The sequence below is a fragment of the Saccostrea echinata genome, unplaced genomic scaffold (assembly GCF_033153115.1).
Source record: "Saccostrea echinata isolate AGI-Se365-2 ecotype Australia unplaced genomic scaffold, CSIRO_AGI_Sech_v1 ptg000023l, whole genome shotgun sequence".
Lineage (NCBI taxonomy): Eukaryota > Metazoa > Mollusca > Bivalvia > Ostreida > Ostreidae > Saccostrea > Saccostrea echinata.
Window position 1 is genome coordinate 8,504,280 of NW_026889772.1, and position 19,768 is coordinate 8,524,047.

Genomic DNA, 19,768 nt, shown 5'->3' on the forward strand with positions numbered 1-19,768 from the left:
ACAAAGATCGCTTGAAAAGCATAAATAGTTAAGTTAACGGTTTTTTTTCTATTTATAAAAAGAAATGTTGAAAAGCGACTTACCATAAATCTGAATCTCTTTTATGTATGAGTTATCTATGATCTATTCTGCAAGCATTTGATTGATTAAGCGTTTTGATGATCCCATCACTTTCCGATGCTTTCGAGATGATGATTACAGAAAAATAAATACATATTTTGAGGATAAAATGCAGGAGGCACACGTTTCTGTGTTGCGAATCGGTAGTGAGCAGGAGGCATGCAATGTTTTAAATGATTTTACAACAAGGGTAATCATCCTTAATTTAAAATTGATTATTTATAGATCTTAGGCAGTGTGCATAAATTAAATTTTCAGGTCCATGTTGAGAAAGATGCTGAAAAATTAATTTTACTTTTAGTTGTCAAAGAAAGAGTATCACATTGTATTGTACAAGAATTACATCTGCAACTAACCAATTGAGATTATCCACATTTTTTTGACAAAATTTTCTGATATAGGAGATTCTTTCACTATAGATGCTAAACTCTTTAGAGAAGTGGACTGGCTTTCGCCTACATCCACTTCTCTTTGCAAGCCTTCATGTTTTGATTCTGGAAAATGTGTAAATTTTGAACCAGTGATGGCATACACTTTACAATATGTAAAGATATGTTCAGCAGAGTAGACATTTTCTTTGGTTTTATTAATTTTGTAAAAATAGTTTCTAGTTTTATCCGAATGAGAGATTTTATAATCCTTCAAGAGTTACTTGCTCATAATTTAAATTGGGGATGGAGAACTTGTAAAAATGAATTAACAATACATAAAGGTCGATTTTCTTGTGACAGTTGTGTTTATTTATGTTGAAATTGTTAATATAACACATCTGTTACGTACAGCACATTCGGACATATTTTAGAAGAAATGTCAGTTGAAGTGTAGGCTGTTCATTGGTTCGAAATTTACACATTTTCCAGAATCAAATCATGAAGGTTTGTGAATGGAAGCAGGGGTAGACAAATAGAATTTTTCAGTACTTGCCCTCGGACAGGTTACCATCGTAAAATTACTTGTCCTACCAAAAAATATGCTTGTCCCACTTTTTCTTAATCAACATAAAATTAAAGCATTATCATTAAACATTAAATTATTTCTCAACTGATACACTACATGGGGACCAAACTAGACATAAAATCACTTAATTTTTTGCACGGAAAAATTTAGGGGTAAGTCTTGTTCCAAGGAGATTTCTTAGCTTGTGCAGTGCGCATAATTTAAACTTTTCTCTGTATTACTTTAACATCCCAAAAATACTGAAAGAGAAAAAAAAATTTATTTGAATATTATAAAGTATTTGATTATGAAAACCACCACTGCATGTCGATTGTGACTTTCAGTGATCGCCAGTCAACAGCTCCAATTTTAATATCAGTATAACATGTTTGTACTCATGGCATGAATTTTTACATTATTTTTTACAATACCTAAGAAGGTCTAAAATCCTCTTCAACTTTTTTGACATGGAATCGATAGCTGCTATCTTTTACGTCCTGTGTGTATTTTAACTACACATAAATGGGTAAATTCTAGAGGAGTTCTGACTGAGTATTCGATGTAGTGATGAACAGCAGCGAAAAACAGGTGCTCTACTGTGATTCATTACATTTCAACAGCGATAAAACAAACAACATTTGATTTTTTGTTAACTGGAGAAGCACTTGTCCGCGGGCAGGTACCACTTGTCAAATAACTTGCCCGCCAAACAAAATTGGTTGTCCCGGGCGTCGGGCAATGCTATTTGTCTAGCCCTGGGAAGAGAAGTGGATGTAGGCGAAATCCTGTCCACTTCTCTAAAGAGATTATACTATCATTGTATTTGTTTAATTCACTTATTTATGATGAGTGTAAAGTGTATTAGAGAGTGTACTGTTTTCTATGTTTCAGAATGCTCAAGTCTTTAGTTTCCCTGATCTTACCCCAGACTTGAAGACGGTAATACTCATTTAATATCATCTATAGCATACGTGCTAGTGTTACTAGTGAACATAAAGTTTTTCAAGCTTACACCACTTTGTTCCTGAGGACATATGTTAAATAAATGTTATCAATATTTTTGTGCCCCACCATGAATATGGCCAGGGCATATAGAGTTTGTCATGTCCATCTTCTGTCCTTCTGTCTTTCCATCCTTCCATTTGTCCTTCCGTTGTGCTTTGCATTTAGCTCAGTTCAAAGCTCAGTTTCAAAGTAACTATTCAAGATATTTTTATCAAACTTCATATTATGCTGATACATATCAATGAGAGCTATTCAACTGCATCAACATATTTTGACGTTGACCTTTCCTATGACCCTGACCTCACTTTTCATAAATGAGTGATTAGCTGAGTTGTAAAGAAACTATTTTAGATAGTGTTATCAAACTTCATATGCTGATACATACTGAAGTAAAATATTCAACTGCATCAACATTTTTTGACCTTGATCTTCCCTTTAACCTTGACCTCCCTTTTCTTAAACCACTGTTTAGTTCAGTTTTTAAGAAACCATTCAAGATAGTATAATCAAACTTCATATGCTGTTACATATTGATGTTATCTTTTCAGCTGCATCAACATACTTTGACCATGACTTTTCCTTTGAACTTGACCTCACTTTTCTTAAACTAGTGTTTAGCTCAGTTTTACAGAAACCATTCAAGATAGTATAATTAAACTTCATATGCTGATACATACTGAAGTAAGCTTTTCAACTGCATCAACATTTTGACCTTGACCTTCCTTTTGACCTTGACCTCACTTTTCTTAAACTTGCCTTTAGCTCGATTTTTAAGAAACCATTCATGACAAGATATTTTCATCAAACTTAATATGCTGATACAGTGTATGTATTAGTGAGAGCCTTTCAACTGCATCAAAAACTTTTGACCTTGAACTTTCCTGTGACTTTGACCTCACTTTTCTTAAATTTACATTTTGCTTAGTTTTAAAGAAACTATTGAAGATATTTTTATGTAAGTTTATGCACTTATACATAATTTGGTGAGAATTTATCATCTATATCCAATTTTTTGGATTTTAATTTTAAATTTAAGGAAACTATTTAAGACATTCTCATCAAACTTCATACACTAATACAAATTTTCATGTTGCATTACTAACATACCCTTGGCGGGGCATTCATAACCTATGAACATATTTCTAGTTTAATATAGAAAACTACCACAAAAAGTGGGTTTAGCAAGATCAAATTTTGATCAATTATGAACAATGATGAAAAACTGTCATGAATGTATTTGTGACATCCAAATCAAGTTCAACACATTTTGTTGAAAGGATCCCCATATACATAAACTTTCTTATATTAATTTTGTTAATTGAATAAATGGATTTCTACAATCATTTTCAAAAATGGTAAAAATCAATGCTTACTGTACATACATCTATATTTTTATGTCACATAAAATAGATTGACTGATCTAAGATGAATTAATCTATTACCTGATGGCATCATAAAAAGATAGTTAATTGCAATGAAAGCCCTCTCAATAAACTTCAGAAAAATAAAATTTAGGCTTCACAATTAAATTACTTTTTGATAGAAAATTCAGCACTTGTACAAATTATGTGCTGAATGTGGAAATCATATTTGATTGATTGAAGAATTGATTATTTCAGTTAAATTTCATTCTTAATTCAATGTTCTTCTCGATGAAAAAATTATATAATTGAACATTTGTTTGAGTTCTGAGATCACATACAGCATTTGTACACTCAAACCTCATTATCTCAAGCTTAATGTGACCAGGAAAAAACTTTGAGATAGCTGAAGATTCAAGATATTGAGGGTAAAATACTCAAAGAAAAAGTGCTTTGGACTTCCAAATCACTTTTACATATCTATGGTATTCAAGATATCAGTGTTTGAGATACTGATTAAGTCATGGCTAAAAAGAAAAGAAATACAGCAACTGTGCTTTTATCGTTTCTCTTTGAACAGTTTTCATTTTTTTCTTGGTTGAGTCAAATCATGAAATTAGGTGATCAATGAAATATAAATTTTAATAATCATGATAGAATAGGACACAGTAGATGTCCATGAATTTACTTACCAATGAACTCATATTTTTTGCCAAAACCATGAAATTTGATTTCCACAAAAATTAATGAAATTATAGTATCTTACAAGTGTTCTCATATTAATCTACTGCAAGATTTCTATTGGGCCTGTTTGGGCTATTCCGGTATTTTCATTATGTACAAATATCCAGTCTAGAGATTATAGCCAGTGTAGGATGATATTGTTTCAAGATATTTGGGTGATTGTTCCCAATTTTTTCATTTCATGTATTCTTATTATGAAAACTGATTTTACATATAAAATCTTGTCCATTGAAAATAATTTTGTTTCTTTTTAAATTGAAGAAAATTGTTGATGCCTTGATACACAGACTTAATGCCCCAGGCTCCTCAAAATGCCACGTACTGTGTCTGAAAACTCTCCGCATGTTCAGTCGAGAGAAGGACAAACTAGTCAACATGGTGTCAGAGCCTACTATTGCCACCATCATGAAAATGACTGGATTGAATCATTATGCGTCGGAGGAGGGAGAACTTGTTGAAATACGGAATGGGGATCCAGAGGGTAAATAACTGGCATGCGTCATGTGCATTGAGTAAAATATTGATATCAGTAGATAATAGAAGGTTTGGGAATGCCTAGAGTAGAAATCTGGAGCATAAAAAAGTTAATTTCCGAATAATGGATTACAACATTTGGATACTGATGGACCTGTTTACTATTTTTAAACAGTTAAAGGGTATGTATATATGCTGATCTGAGAATTTCTCATTTTATTTAGTGATGTTGGAGGCTTTAAAGTGTCTATGCAATCTGGTCTTCAATAGTCAGCTGGCACAGAGAATCTGTAGGTTTGTACACTATACCAATATTACATGTGAGGTTTGTACACTATATACCAAATAATAGTAAGCAAAATAAATTTAGCTGTGCTTCTTTTTGAACTGAGAAGTGACTGAGACAAAAAGATAAATGTATGTTGTAAATGAGATTTTAATATATGTATTACCTTGCAAATGGGCATAATTGTCCTAATTTGAACAGTTAAGAAACAAGAACTAAAACACCAATACAGTTCACTCACTTTTTCCCAGTTTGAAGTACTCATGGTGTTTCCACTCTCTCAAGTTTACAGTTCACATCACACATAGGTAAACTAGAAATACCATCACAAAAGTTGACCTTTGACTTAAGTTAGTAAATTTAAAATGAAAGGATGACCCTTGTAATTATCATCATCAAACTTTACACATCTGTAACTTAACAACTAAGATGAGGTGACTAAAGTTGACATGGACCTTGACCTTTGAAATTGACCAGAAACATGTTTACCTCTGTTAGGGATGACCTCAGATGACTCTCACATCTAGTTTTACACACAAATAAAGCAGGATAACTGTAGAAACACTGAAGTTTGCCTTGTTATTTGAAGTCAACATTGACAAACACACATCATATCTGTTGTGTATCACCTCTTTTAACTTCAATTTTGGGCAATTTCCTTTTACTGTCATCTTCATATTTAATCTATGTATAATTTAGAATATTTATTAATTTAGAAGTTATAGTGAAATCAATATACACGTTTGTTTTAGATAATACAATGGTGTATATTGATTACTCCTTAATGAAATATATGGAGATAATGAACAGTATTCAAGCTCAAAAGTCCATTAAACAGTAGAAATTTTGGAGCAGAGCAAACACGGACCTCTAAAACATCAGAGGTGGGATCAGGTGCCATGGAGGAGTGAGCATCCCCTGCCGACCGGTCACACCCGCTGTGTGCTCCTTGTCATGATCAGGAAATAACGGAATAAAATCTGTCAACAATTCAGTGTGTAAATAATGGCCTTTAGTCTGACAATTTAGTCTGGACTGACAATTAGTATGAAAAACGTCAGTTAGCATTTGACTTAATGATAAATTGTATTTGCTGACAAGGTCATTGTATCTACCATAGAACTTACGAAATGACAACTTTAAGAGAGACTGCTGATATTCTTGTTCATCAACTTGTTTGTCAATAATTTACATGTACCTCGTTTTAGAAATTGACATACGTAGAACATGTTCTTGCGTATCGAATTAACTGAGAGATATAAACCCCGTATGCAGGTGATAAGGATATATTGTTACATAAGTAAGGGAAGTTGATGATTGAAAAGTTGAAGTCATCACATTTATCAGAAAGCTTTGTTCTTAGGTTACCATTAATGTCTTTTTCTAGTAAAATATTTAAATATGAAACAAATGTGTCAGAATCTGTGATATCTTTTATTTCAAGCTCACCGGGATATATCGTATCAACATAAGAATGGAAATAACTTCATAAATATTCATGAAGATTTTTTTTTTAGTAAAAATGGTTGTGTTGAGGGGATAATTCAAAGACTGAAAACATACAAAGACCCAGCACTGCCACATGAAATTAAGGTTTGTACTATGTTTGCTCAAAAATGTCTTCAAATCAGGTGAATAAAAAATAAATGTGTGTAATCTTGCAGTAGTATTGATATTTTTTGCATGTTTTGACTGATACAATATCAAATGATTTTCCACCCTCTATTTTGAACAGTTCTTTGATATGAGACTACTTTCACTACTGACAGCTTTATGTGAAGAGACAAGGTAAATATATGAGTACATTTATAAATGATATCTTTATGAAGTAGGACTTCAAATACTGATTCAATTTTTTCAAGATAGATTTTTTACATTCATTCAACAGAATTTTTTTTACCTATGTTGAATAAATATTCTTTATGTATTTAATATTGACCTAACATGAAGATATGATAATGAAATAAGATGGCATTAAATGAACTTCAGTAAACAAAAATAAGATTACAAACTTGAAAAAACTATTGTTTCACATTTTAACAACTGATTTTTTTCCAGACCAAAAGTGCGCTATGAGCTTCATGGTTTTACATATCTGATGGAGGTGGTGGATTTATCCGTAAATGAAGCGGATGAGCGTGGATTGAAGGATCAGGAAGTGGATCTATGTTGTGAAATCCTGAAAATCCTCTTTAATTTGACTCTAGTTAGAAGTAACATGGATGAAGTGAGTCTGAGTTTACTAAATAGTTCTAATGATTTCTGTTGTAAAAATGTAAACAAACTAGAAACCCCTGCAATGCATATTGAATTTAAATGTTAAAAAAAGGAGATTTTTTTTAAATTAGTACATTTACACTAGATTAATAATTGTAGCAATTTTCACTATGATTCAAGATAAGCTTATGGTATACCCTGGGAATTGGTGCCAGGGTTGACATCCCAGTAAAGTTTAAGGAGCAAGTCCATTCCCAAGTAACTATAAGATTGAGTATAAGTTATACCTGGACCAAACTTGCATTGATGATGCATCCAGGTATGCACACTACTAGACTTGCTTCAGTTGCTGGAAGTGACCCACCTTTTCTGGATGAGTGATCAACTGGTTAAAGTTTTTGGAGGAAGCTCTTTCTCAAGTATCTCTAAGCCTGAACTGGATGAATATTGCAAGAATGATGCACCTAGGGAAGCAAACTTCCAGACTTGTATCAGTTGCTGGATCTGACCTATATTTGCCATATGACCAGGTTTAAGGATTTGGAGCAGGTATTTTCAATTATAAACTGTACCTGGATCAAACATGCATGGCTGATGCATCTGAGAGATGCACACTACCAGGTTTGCTTCAGATGCTGCATCTGACCTAAATTTTCCAGACTGAATACATTAGGTTAAAGTTTCTGGAGCAGGACCATTTCCAAGTTAATATGTCTTACCCATTACAAAACTTGCATGTATTTTGCATCTAGGGATGCACACTACCAAAACATTCATTTAGTGTGAGACTACTTACTTATGTATAACATTTGTTGAGGTGAGCCTAGTAATCTTTGATTACCTGTTATACATCATATTAGGAACTGTTGATAGATTTGTGTCTAATATGTAAGAGAGGTATTGCCTCTGTCCGAGTTTTATGCTTTCATCTGGAGAGTTGTGTCTTTTAGGAGGAGGAGGCCCATTTTATGAGGTTGGTGTGTGTCCTGAAGGAACTGTTGCTTTGTAAAACAAAATCCAAAGACAGAATGGAGGAACTCCAGAGGTAATTGTTAGGGATTACTGTATACAGGGTTATTTTCGTCCTTTCACACTTGCAAAAATATTGCCCCCTTTTAAATTCGCCTTGTTTTTGGAATTCACCCTGTTTTAAATTCGGCCACCTGTGAGTAGGGTGAAAGGGGTGAAAATAAAACGGGGGGGGGGGGGGGGGGGGGGGGGGGCAAAAAATTTCCCTGTATACAGTATATTTGTTAGAACATTAAAATTCTCTAATTTTGTCATCCCTTAGCAATGTGGATTGAAGTACAATGTACTGTATATATAACATTATATGTAACCTAGAATGGTAAGTGAGCACCTGTCTTTGCTCAAATGCTTGTTGGGCAATTTTTATTCAGTAACATGCATTTTTATGTGATAATTTACATTTGTTATTTTTCATAATGAAGTCCTCTGCATTATATTTTATAATACTGAAAATAATTACACCAGTATGACGGTAAATTTGCTGACCAACGTCCCGCTGGACTGCTATGAGGAATTGTTGACCCCATTAAATGAGGACGATGATGATATCAGCTTAGAAAACAAAGAGGTTGAGTATGATGGGAAGAATATGGAGGCCATACTTGTACTTCTGGATTTTCTGTATCGCAGGCTAGATAAGGTGGGTTTAATCATTGTCATGTGTTCACTTATGACTGGTATCAAAACTTGTATCAGTAAAACTATGAAATGCTGTAAAATCAGAAATTTAAATAAGATTTTTCAGATCCATGTTGTTGTAATCTCTGTGAGATTAGAAAAAAGTATCCAATTTTAATAAGATTGTGAATATTCATTGATTTAATAGGCATGATATACAATCATGTATTTTGTGTTGTCAGAATTGAACTTCCCATATCGAAAATGAATACAAAAATAATACAAGAAAAAAATACTAAAATAATACAAAAAAAGTATATTTTTAATGACCAAATTTGGAACCCTCTAAATCTTGGTTCCAATTTAGGTCAAAAATAATAGACTTTTTAAAAGCCAAACACAGAAAAATATATTTTTAATATACTTTATTTTTTCAAAATAATACAGAAATGATACACATGACCTGTAAAAATGTATTGTTTTTGTACTTTTGTATTATTTCTCTATTTTCCTCTCCAAAGTATAAAAATAATACAGTCCATAGAAAAGTATAGAAAAAATACAGAATGTATTAATTTTGTATTAGCATATATTATTTTTGTATTTTTTCACCTTTAAGAATTAAAATACAAAAAAAATATAGAATATATTAATTTTGTATCACATATATTATTTTTGTATTTTTTCATGTGGAACAATTAAAAGTACAAAAAAGATATAAAATATGAAAATAATACAGTACACAAAAAAGTATGAAAAAAGTATAGAATGTATTAATTTTGTATTAATATGTATTGTTTTTGTATTTTTATCAGCATGAAGGATTGTACTTCAAAAATATCAAAAAAGTACAAGAATGATAGACAAAAAATACATTTAAATGCTTAAAATAATACAAAACAGAGTTTTAAAAACTACAAAAATGATCATGGGCAAAAATTGTTATTTGAAGAAAAGGGGCTGGAGATTGAGGTTCTTAATAGCATCTATTGATTGTTATTCAAAAAACTTTTATTTATTTGAAATATTTGTTAAATAACAATTTTAGTAACTCAGTCAGATTACCTTAAATGTACAAATAGCTAATTAAAAAGTAATTAATGTGGCCAGGCTACTGATTCAGCTACCAATTGTAGTCTTGATCTTTCTTTTTACATATAATCTGCTCTTCAATAGTCTTGATATTTTTCACAAGTTTAACTAATCCTGTTTTCTTTGTACTTTTACCAAATGTTTCGATCTTCCCTCTGCTTTGCTGTTTCTTTTGTATGGAAAAGGTAGAGGAGTGTTTACTTTGTTGCAGAAGTCCATCTTCAAATCACACAACCTGTCATCTCATCTGACTTCATCACTGTGAAATATAGAACAGAATGATATAATAATAAAATTTAATGAACCATTACCTCAACAAAACACACATTTTCACATCCAAAATAATTCTCTATAGATTTTGTTTAGCTCACACACCTGCAATACTTTCTTGAGAGGGATCTTCTTCCTCCATGTCTAATCAGCTTTTCTTCAATGTTCTGCTGACTAAAATTAACAATAATTATAAATTGAAATTCCAAAAGATCCAGCGGAGTTCACCAAATTCCATACAATTGTACCATTGAAATTACTTTTCTTTAATCTGGGATTTCTTAGGGGACAACCATTTGATTTGACAATCTGGAGAAGAAAAAGGGGGGGGGGGCTGATTTATAAAATATTTTTAAAAAAATATTTGTAATAAACAATCTGTCCTTGAAAATGTTGAAAGAGTAAACAAAATGTGTGCCCCAATGTTATTCAAATAAACTGCCCCCCCCCCCGAACCCCCCCCCCCCCCCCGAAAAAATTTGAGTTTATACAAATTACAGAATTGTTTTTGAAGGGAAAATAAATAATTCGTCTCTGGTAAACTTGAAAAAATTGGAATGAATTAGAACTAGGAAGCCAAAGCCTTGACAATTATCCCCATCTTCCACCCCTCCCTCCCCAATCAGAATTTATCACAAAAACCCTTGTTCCCCACATGGCCAATAACCGTACTATTTTATCTTTCTACAATACTACAAAATGGGTAAAAAAGGCATTCTTTGTTCCTCTATCTTTGTACTAAGTTATTATTTAAAAAACTGAAACTTTAATGTGCTAAAATATACATAATCTTACCGCAACTGTTGTTGTTTACACCAGAAAAGTCCGGATATGATGCCTAAAAAACGTCAGTCTCCTTATGTATTTGCTTTCCTTGGTTCATATATATGATCCTGTGTACCATGATTATGCTGAACTTCTGTTTTTCGATCCATTTTACTAGCGAGCAAATGAGAGTTTATTCAAAATCACCCCCAGCTTTCTCAACACGTCCCGGGAAGAATTTTCAAAATGGCGTGGGTGAAATATTGTTGACCAATCAGAGAACAGTATGGAAGAGTTTTAAAATCTGACCAATCATATTGTGTCATATATACGAAAATTACCGATGTTGAGATCGGAACAGTTAGAGAAAACATATTTACATGGTTTTAAATATCTTGAATCAATTGAACAAACCTAAAATTATGTTAGAAAAAAACGATGTTCAATTTAATCATCAGAATCATTTTTTTATTCCTTACGGAATTTACCGATTACGAAACATCGTTATTTCCGGTCATCATTTCCGCTGCGAGCAGCCATTTTTATATTCAAGTTGACCTGTGAAGTAGACCATAAAGTTCAAATATAATGATCAAAACGAGCGGGAGATCCATAATATATAGCCTTTTTGACGGACAACTTAACTCATACATACGGTACCAGAGATTGAAATAATGTTTAACATCTATCCTTTACACCAATTTCACAACATTTTCTATATTATTTTATGATATTCTTTCATAATAATTTCTTATTTAATTTTTTTTTTTTAAAGCGGATAATTAAATAGTTCTATTCCATGTAATTGTAATACGTACTGAATTAAATATAATGTATACTAAATTGAGTTGTATAGTCAAGAAAACATCGTAGGTACTGTAATTAGTGCACAGTGGAACTCTCCATGTTGTTTGTTTTTGTTTTTTGTTTTGGTTGGGATGTGTTTTCACAGGTAAATCATGTTATTTCTTTGAGTAGTATAACATGTACTCGTCTATTGTTAACCTGCAGGTGGCCACCTGTGCTGTTGGCGATAGTTGTAAACACTGGGTTGTAAACACGCTGTAAAATTTTCAACACAAAAAGAAAGTCTGAAACTCTGAAACTTCAAAATTTACGGTGTGTTTACAAGTATCATGTACAGCACAGGTGTCCCCTTAGACGTATCTATCTCTTTCCAAATGACAATTTCACACCTAGTAAAGACATGTTTTAAAAATGAAATTGTTTAGTTAACAAATTTAAACTACTGAAGTTTTCTGTTCTAAATAGCAATTAAATGTAAATAGTATAAAAGCAACCTTTATAGCAGTGGTCTTAATTAATAAAATCTGAGAAAAAATATTAATTCCAACAGACTTATTGCAAGGACATTCTGTAAATTTTCCTATGTTCAAAGAAATACAAATTTCAGTAAAAGAAAACACTAAGTCCAAAATAAATATAAAAAAAATACATGCTGACTGTATAGTATTTTTTGAAAAATTATTAAGTCCAAATTTAATACAAAAATAATACAGACTAACTGTATGTAATTTTCTGTAAAATTACTAAGTTCAATTTTAATACAAAAATAATACAGATTAACTGTATGTAATTTTCTGTAAAATTACTAAGTTCAATTTTAATACAGAAAAAATACACTTGAAAAAAACTAAGTCCACAAAAATACAAAAATGATATACTGAAAATAATCTAAGTCCCAAAAAATACAAAAATAATACCCTGTAAAAAATCAAAGTCAGATTTTAATACAAAAATAATCTACCTATTTGTTGGTGATACAAAAATAATATATTTTTTCTGTATTAATTTTAAACAATACGAAAATGATTGTATTAAAAATATATTAAAAATATACTTTTATGTATTATTTTTTGATATGGGTTTGGATGATATTTGAAGTAAATGGACAGGAAAAAGATGCATTATATTAAGAATTATTTTGAAGTTTTATATTGAAGATAAAAGAACAGTTTTTTTGAATGAAGTAGATGAAATGTAATGGTCTCTAAAGCTCTAACAGTATCTTTATATAGCCCTCAAAGACTACAAAGGACAGTTTGGCCCCAATATTGTGCAGTCTCTGTCAGATGTGCAAGGCAAATCGCACGATACGAAAGTTCTGTCGTCTAAAGGTTAGGAATAAGAATGATGTATAGAAAATATTGAGGTATTCCTGAAATAAAATATTGCTCAAAAAGGAGAATTTAATGTTTTAAAAACTTGAATAATGAAATGTTCCTATGTAAAAAAAAAATTGCTTCTTTCATTCTTGTATTGACTCAGAGCAAGTAGTCCTGCCTTATTAAGCAAACAGTTTTAAATAGATAGCTTGTAGCCTGATTGTACATGTATGTGTAACGTTACTTATCCTATGATTATGTGGATTTGTTTTTTAGGTACTACCCCCTCTGAAGGAAGATGTAAAAAGGTTGCCTGAGGAAGGAAAGACATTAAGAAACAAGTGAGTTTTACTGATGATATACGTGGTTTATGTATAGAATATCTGAATATTCACTGTGTAATTCTCACAGTAAAATTACATGTAATACCACTGAACAGTTTGTTGTATAGAGAACATATATTTATATGTATTAAAAGTTTTATTCATGTACAGTACATAAACTTCAGTTTCAGATTAAAATAGACTTACTCATTACATATGGACTTCAGAGATAGCATTTTAGCAGCTGCCTTGTTCATATAGTGGGGCATGCTCAGTTGCACATATAGCATAAATACAGCTGTAGTTTTTACATACATTTCAGATTGTGTAAAATTCTGACATCTGCCTCAGAAGTAAAAGATATGGTGGCAGAATTCTTATTTATACTGTGTAAAGAGAGTGGTAAGATTCTATTTATAGTTTACTTTATTTCTTGGGACCTTTAATTTCTGGGTGAGTAGAGGTTGGGGGGGGGGGTTGATGGAAATAGTTTCTTTCATTTATTTCTGTTACAATTTTGAAGCTTCTTACCAATTAATACTCAGTACATGATGTTTATTAGACTCTCCTGTATTATTTTAGTGGCCAGAATGGTGAAGTACACAGGTTATGGTAATGCCGCTGGTTTGCTGGCAAACCGTGGCATGCTGATGGGTGGTAGGAAATGTGACGGTGATTATAGTAGTGGTTCTGAGGAATCGGACACAGAGGAATACGCCAGATTACGAGATCAGTACGTTATTGATTATCTCATCAAGGCATTCTCTTTAACTGCACTTTGTCTTCATATTTATTTTGAGGATTTGGAAAGTTCATTTAACTTTATATGCCATGAATATGGCCAGGCCATATAGTGTTTGTCATGTCTGTCTTCTGTCCTTCCAACCATCTGTTTTTCAGCTTGTCTGTCCATCACACTTTGTTTTTACCTCAGTTTCAAAGTAACTATACACTGATATATATATTGGTGAGAGTTTTTCAACTTTGGCATAATTTGCTGCCCAGACCTTCCCTTTGATCTTGATCTCATTATTTCCTATTTTGCGTGTAGCTCAGCTTCAACTAACTATTCAATATATTTTTATTAAAACTTACTCATACACTGACATAGATTGATGGGACTTTTCAACTATATCATTTTTTTCTGACCTTGATCTTCCTATAACTTTGACCCCACTTTTCCTTAATCTGCATTTAACTTAAAAAAAAAACATTCATGATATTTTCATAGAACCTCTCACAGAGAAACACAATGATAAGAGCTTTTCAACTGTAATTCAATTTTGTGAACGTTACCTTCAACATGATATTGAACTCACTACTGATTTGTGTGTAGGAAAGAAGCTTAGAAGAAACTGTTCATACTATTTTCATCATATTTTATACACTAACACAAAATAGTTAGAGCTACTCAATAGCATAATTTTCTGACCTTGACATTTCCTATAACCTTTACTTTACTTTTCAAGATATTTTAATCAAACTTTAAACAAATTTAAATATTTATTTTGCTCTGACCTAATTTTCTGACCTTGACCTTCCTTAAAACATTGAAATTCACTCTCTAAAGATTTTTGAAAATCAAACTTCATATGTAGATATATTTTTTTAGAGTGCAAGTCAAGTCTCATTATTTTCTTATCTTGTCATATTTTACAATTATCTCTGACCAAAGAAGGTATGATACAAATGTACCCTTAAGTGTCTTATTTTTGTCCTGAGGACATATTTCTAGTTTAATTGAATGAATAGAAATCATGTACATATATCTTGATATAATGCTGCTTTTTTTTTTTTAGATTGTGAAAATGTTGCAGTATATTAAATGTTTATGCTGCTAATTATGCACAAAAGTTTATGAGAAGACACAAAAAGACCAGATTTGTCTATCTAAACTTAAAGTAATAAGACTCCCTACATTAATATAAAAAATTGCATGATTTGGGAATATACAAGTGTATGATTTTAAGCAACATATTCAGACATATACAGTACATGTATATACTAGTATCCTTAGGTTTGCAGAGATTTTTTTGAATGCCAGTAAATGTTGGTTGATATGAGGTCTTAGAATCAATTTCTATCTGATGGTGAACTACAAGTCTGCCCTCCAGAATTACATGTTAAAATGGATTTTCATGTCAAAAACCTCATTTTAATTTAACTATAAGTATTGTATGCATAAGTAGTTGTTACAAATATATGTATAGATATATATAGGTATATTGTATTTTTAAGTTGGGGAATTTTTTACAGAGTAAATCCAATAACTGGTAGATGGGAAGAGGACAAAGTGAATCCCATGGAGGGAATGTCTGAAGAACAGAAAGAGTATGAGGCCATGAGACTAGTTAATGATTTAGACAAACTGCAAAGGTAAACATGTAGTTAATGATTTAGACAAACTGCAAAGGTAAACACATCAGAAAAGTTACATCTGCTCAATACTAAGGTGTTCTTATTAGATGGTAGAATTTAATATTCTTTAAAGGTATTAAAAGCTTTTGAATTTTTTACTTAAGATTTTTATCATTTTTCTCTTCATCATTTAAAAATTTCAGCATACCCCCCCCCCCCCCCCAAAAAAAAATAAATAAATAAAAATAAAGCTTTTATAAAAAAATCTTTTTCATAAAAATACACTTGATTACTGTAACATGTATTTTAATCAGGTCAGGTAGAAGTCTTATTCTTTTGCAGGTTGATATTTAGAAAGAGAAATAAACAGAAGTGTTTATATTAGCTTTGATCTGCTTACATCTATCTCGTTTTTTTACCCCATGTTTAGACAAGGAATCATTCAACCGTGTCGAGTGGGAGAGGACGGGAAACCAGAGCCTGTAGAACACATATTACAGCTGACAGAAAACATCAAACTGAAAAAGGAAGATAAAGACTGATTTAAAAGGGGTGGATCTAACTTTGTCAACAGTTTATATGTGGATCCAAGTGTTGTGTCTCATTCATAGGTGGATCTAACCATGTGGTGATCTTGGAATGTTTGGCTACAAAAGAAAGAGAATATGTATAGTGAATATTAAATGTGTAACCATATTTCATAATAAATATAGTTTATATATGTCATGTATATATCAATGAGTGCTCTATCTAAAGGTTTCCTTTAGGTACATGTATTTATGATTAGCTGAGCATAAGAGTTATATGTAATGCTAGTTTCATGGAAATATGCATTATGGCAGTGTAGATGATTGTTTCTGTTAAGTGTATCATTGAGAATCTTTAATTCATTTCTCATTTCATATTTCTGTGAATATTTTTCTTCACATATACATGTAGTATACATGTACCTGTTCCATTATCTCCCTTGTAAGTCCAAGAAAACTTTAAAAGTATTTTTGCAAGTTTGCATAAGAAATCCATTGAAAGGGATGTTTACACATGATTTTTAAGTGCTGACAATGTTGATGGTCCAGTGGAGGGGGACACTTCTTGAGAAGGAGGGGCACTTGTTTGGGCGAGGGAATGTAATCAGGCAAATGTTTGACTGGTTGCCAATCATGCGATGCCTACTTCTATTTCAATAAATAAAATGTTTTTCTTTTTGCATAAAGAGATATTATCATATAGGGTCTACAAGATGATATTACCAAATTGACATAAATAATTGAACTAAAATGGATATTGTCTGATCGGAATTTTCACTATTTTTCTTAAAATTTTAAGATATTTTAGTTATTTTTATATGCTTCCTATATTTAAATTTTTCTTATTTTCACATATGGTAAAGTTGTCACATAAAGATACAAAATGATATAAAAAGAAAAAGTTTTGACCGTTTACTAAGAGGGGAAAAACACCTTTTTACGGATTTTAGGCTCAAATCTGAACTTAGATTGGAAGCTTTTAAAAGCTAACATAATTGTAGTTTGTTTGGAAAATCATATTTATTTGATATATTTTAAAACTTTAGTCCCTTATTATTAATTTAACTTACATTAAAAAATTTTCTCCAAGTCTTTGATTGTGTAAAAAATATAACTAAATTCATTGTTTCTATAATTATTTTGAGAGGCAGAAAAGAAGATATTTTCATACGCCGCCATTCCGCCAAAAATATAGTCCCTGCTAGATTTCAAACTCAGTTTACCATTTCTATTTAAAGTTGTACAATTGTGATGAGGAAAGAAAAATATGATCTTTTAGAACCCTTACATATAAATATATAAAACATATAAGCAAATATACTTTGAATATTTCATCTAGTCAGAAACCAGACAAGAATCCCTCCTTAAGTAAAGTATTTTAAAAATCGTTTCAGAAGAAAGACTTCTGTACAATCTAATATATAGTTATATATAAGAAATCAATATTGTACAGGATGACAACAATGTAATTCTGCTTCAACCAAAGCTTAAAAATAGTTCTTCCATCGCAAATATGAACAACAGAAGTTTTATAATCGTTCTTTTTTCCTGTCATTGAAATGGTTTATTATAATTTTGTAACAAAAATTTCCGACATCAAAGTTGCAGATCATATTGCTTTAAGCAAATTTTATATGTGTTTGGACCTAAAAAGAATTGATAACAAACATGTTTAAAAAATGTCTGAGTATTGAGTTGTTGAGCATTATGTAACTTTTTATTTGTACTGTAGCCAGTGTTATGAAAAGTTTCATGTAAAATACTTTGTAGTTCTGTTGATGTTTATACAGAATTAGGAATCTCATTTATAGAGAGTTTTTTTTCTAGATGATTTGATCTTTGAATTGATGGGTTATTTTTACTTACATAAAGTTAAAGAAATTGACAAAATTTACAAAGAATGGGAAGAAAATGTGGCAAACCTCACATACACTAATTTGTTGTTGTGTTGTCATGATCTGATCACTTTTATGTTGTCAAGATCAAAGATCTTGGCATGTTGTCTTTGGTATGTTTTGCTTTCATCCTTCAAAAACTACCTATAGAACCTCCCAAGGCATATCTTTTTAATTACTGGAGACATACTCTCTTCCATGCGGGATTTTTGCTATATATGTGGATACAATTCCACTGAAATTTATTACAGTGTACTCAAAGTGCATTAAAAAAACAATGGCAATCTAAGAGATACATGTAATTTTATACCATTGGATTGAACAGAAATAATGATCCCCTGGAGTAAAAAGTACGTTTAAAGTATATACATCTACATTAAGAATTCACATTGGTTTGGATTAACTTGTACACCACATCAAGGTTGAACAAGGAGGTTACATAATCATAGATGTCTGCTACATGTAGCACTCAACAAATTGTGTTTACAGATCTTGATGAATTTTAAAATCCGAGTTTTTGTCTCTGTTGCATGCCAGGTTTATTTCATGGTAGTGCTTTCATTAATCACTTTAGAGACATATTAATTATATTTTTCATCATTACATACAACTATGCTGATTTTTTGGGTTGTGCAGTCTGTCCTTTACATGTATATAGGAATGTTTTCATGAAATACATCATGATGCTGTGGAATTATAATTTATTCATTATAATTTAACATCAAATTTGGTCTGTGCTTCTCTCTGTTAACATTTCATATTTCTAACATTGTTTTTAAAATGTTCAAGGAAAACTTGCCACAAAGCATTACAATGTATTAGGTTATGAGAATTTTCTATCAATATTTGAAATAAAGTTTAAGACAGCTATGAAAACGCTGTATTGAAAGTAGCACTTGGACATTGAAAAATTTTCACCTCCTGAATGACTGTAGGACCAGAAATGTTAAAACATTTTGAAAAAGGTGATATAAAATGTTTCAGATAAATTGAATCCTGAATGAGTGTTTGAATTAACAAAGTAAAAGTGGATGGTTGAATTATTGAGATAGAAAATTTGTGATTTTTTTTTTTGTTTTGGTAATTACCTAGAAGATAAATCAAAAGCAGAACACCTGTTTATCCAGATAAAATAAAATGTTGTACAAATCTAGCCCCCCCCCCCCCTTTCCTGTAGTTTATGGATGATTGAATGATTATAATCATCAATGTATTCCAATGTTCTGTATATTGTTCTGTACATTAGACATACACTTAGAATTATTTTTCCTTCAGTCTGTTGTTTTCCAGTATTTATTAAAAAAAATCATGAATTATTTAATCTTTGCGCATGACCTCACAAGGATATTGTGGGTATCAAACATCTCTCATTCTCCCTGTGCAATATTATGTATAAATGCATTTTGTTTTTGTTAATGTATTTATGAGGGTAATGTATGCATCACCATTTTCATGAATAAATACTGAAAGTGTACAATATTGATTGTATGTCATTGATAAGGGGACCATATAATTGAAGGTCTAAGTCTTACCTCATCTGGACAAAGGTCCCCAGCTTATTGTGTCCCTTGGCTTGATATGCACTTAGTTAATACAGAAGAATATGAAAAAATTACTTAAGT

At 31.3% G+C, this 19,768-nt stretch overlaps 1 protein-coding gene across 1 annotated transcript; it reads left to right on the forward strand.

Annotated features, from left to right (window-relative positions):
- Window positions 1-138: 138 nt before the first annotated feature.
- Window positions 139-19,623, forward strand: LOC133191153 (synembryn-A-like). The gene is made up of 15 exons (XM_061326861.1): window positions 139-310; window positions 1,948-1,995; window positions 4,428-4,647; window positions 4,865-4,934; window positions 6,444-6,519; window positions 6,662-6,714; window positions 6,985-7,153; window positions 8,094-8,188; window positions 8,638-8,812; window positions 12,957-13,055; window positions 13,320-13,384; window positions 13,689-13,768; window positions 13,949-14,099; window positions 15,623-15,742; window positions 16,155-19,623. The coding sequence occupies exons 1-15, from the start codon at window positions 230-232 to the stop codon at window positions 16,264-16,266; spliced, it is 1,614 nt and encodes a 537-aa protein (XP_061182845.1). The 5' UTR covers window positions 139-229; the 3' UTR covers window positions 16,267-19,623.
- The last annotated feature ends 145 nt before the right edge of the window (window positions 19,624-19,768 follow it).

Excerpts from the sequence above, each read along its gene's own strand:
- LOC133191153 (XM_061326861.1), top strand. The coding sequence starts at position 230 with ATGCAGGAGGCACACGTTTCTGTGTTGCGAATCGGTAGTGAGCAGGAG. Across the intron at positions 8,189-8,637 it reads AGAATGGAGGAACTCCAGAG|TATGACGGTAAATTTGCTGA; the intron begins GTAATTGTTAGG and ends TAATTACACCAG. Across the intron at positions 8,813-12,956 it reads TGTATCGCAGGCTAGATAAG|CCCTCAAAGACTACAAAGGA; the intron begins GTGGGTTTAATC and ends ATCTTTATATAG.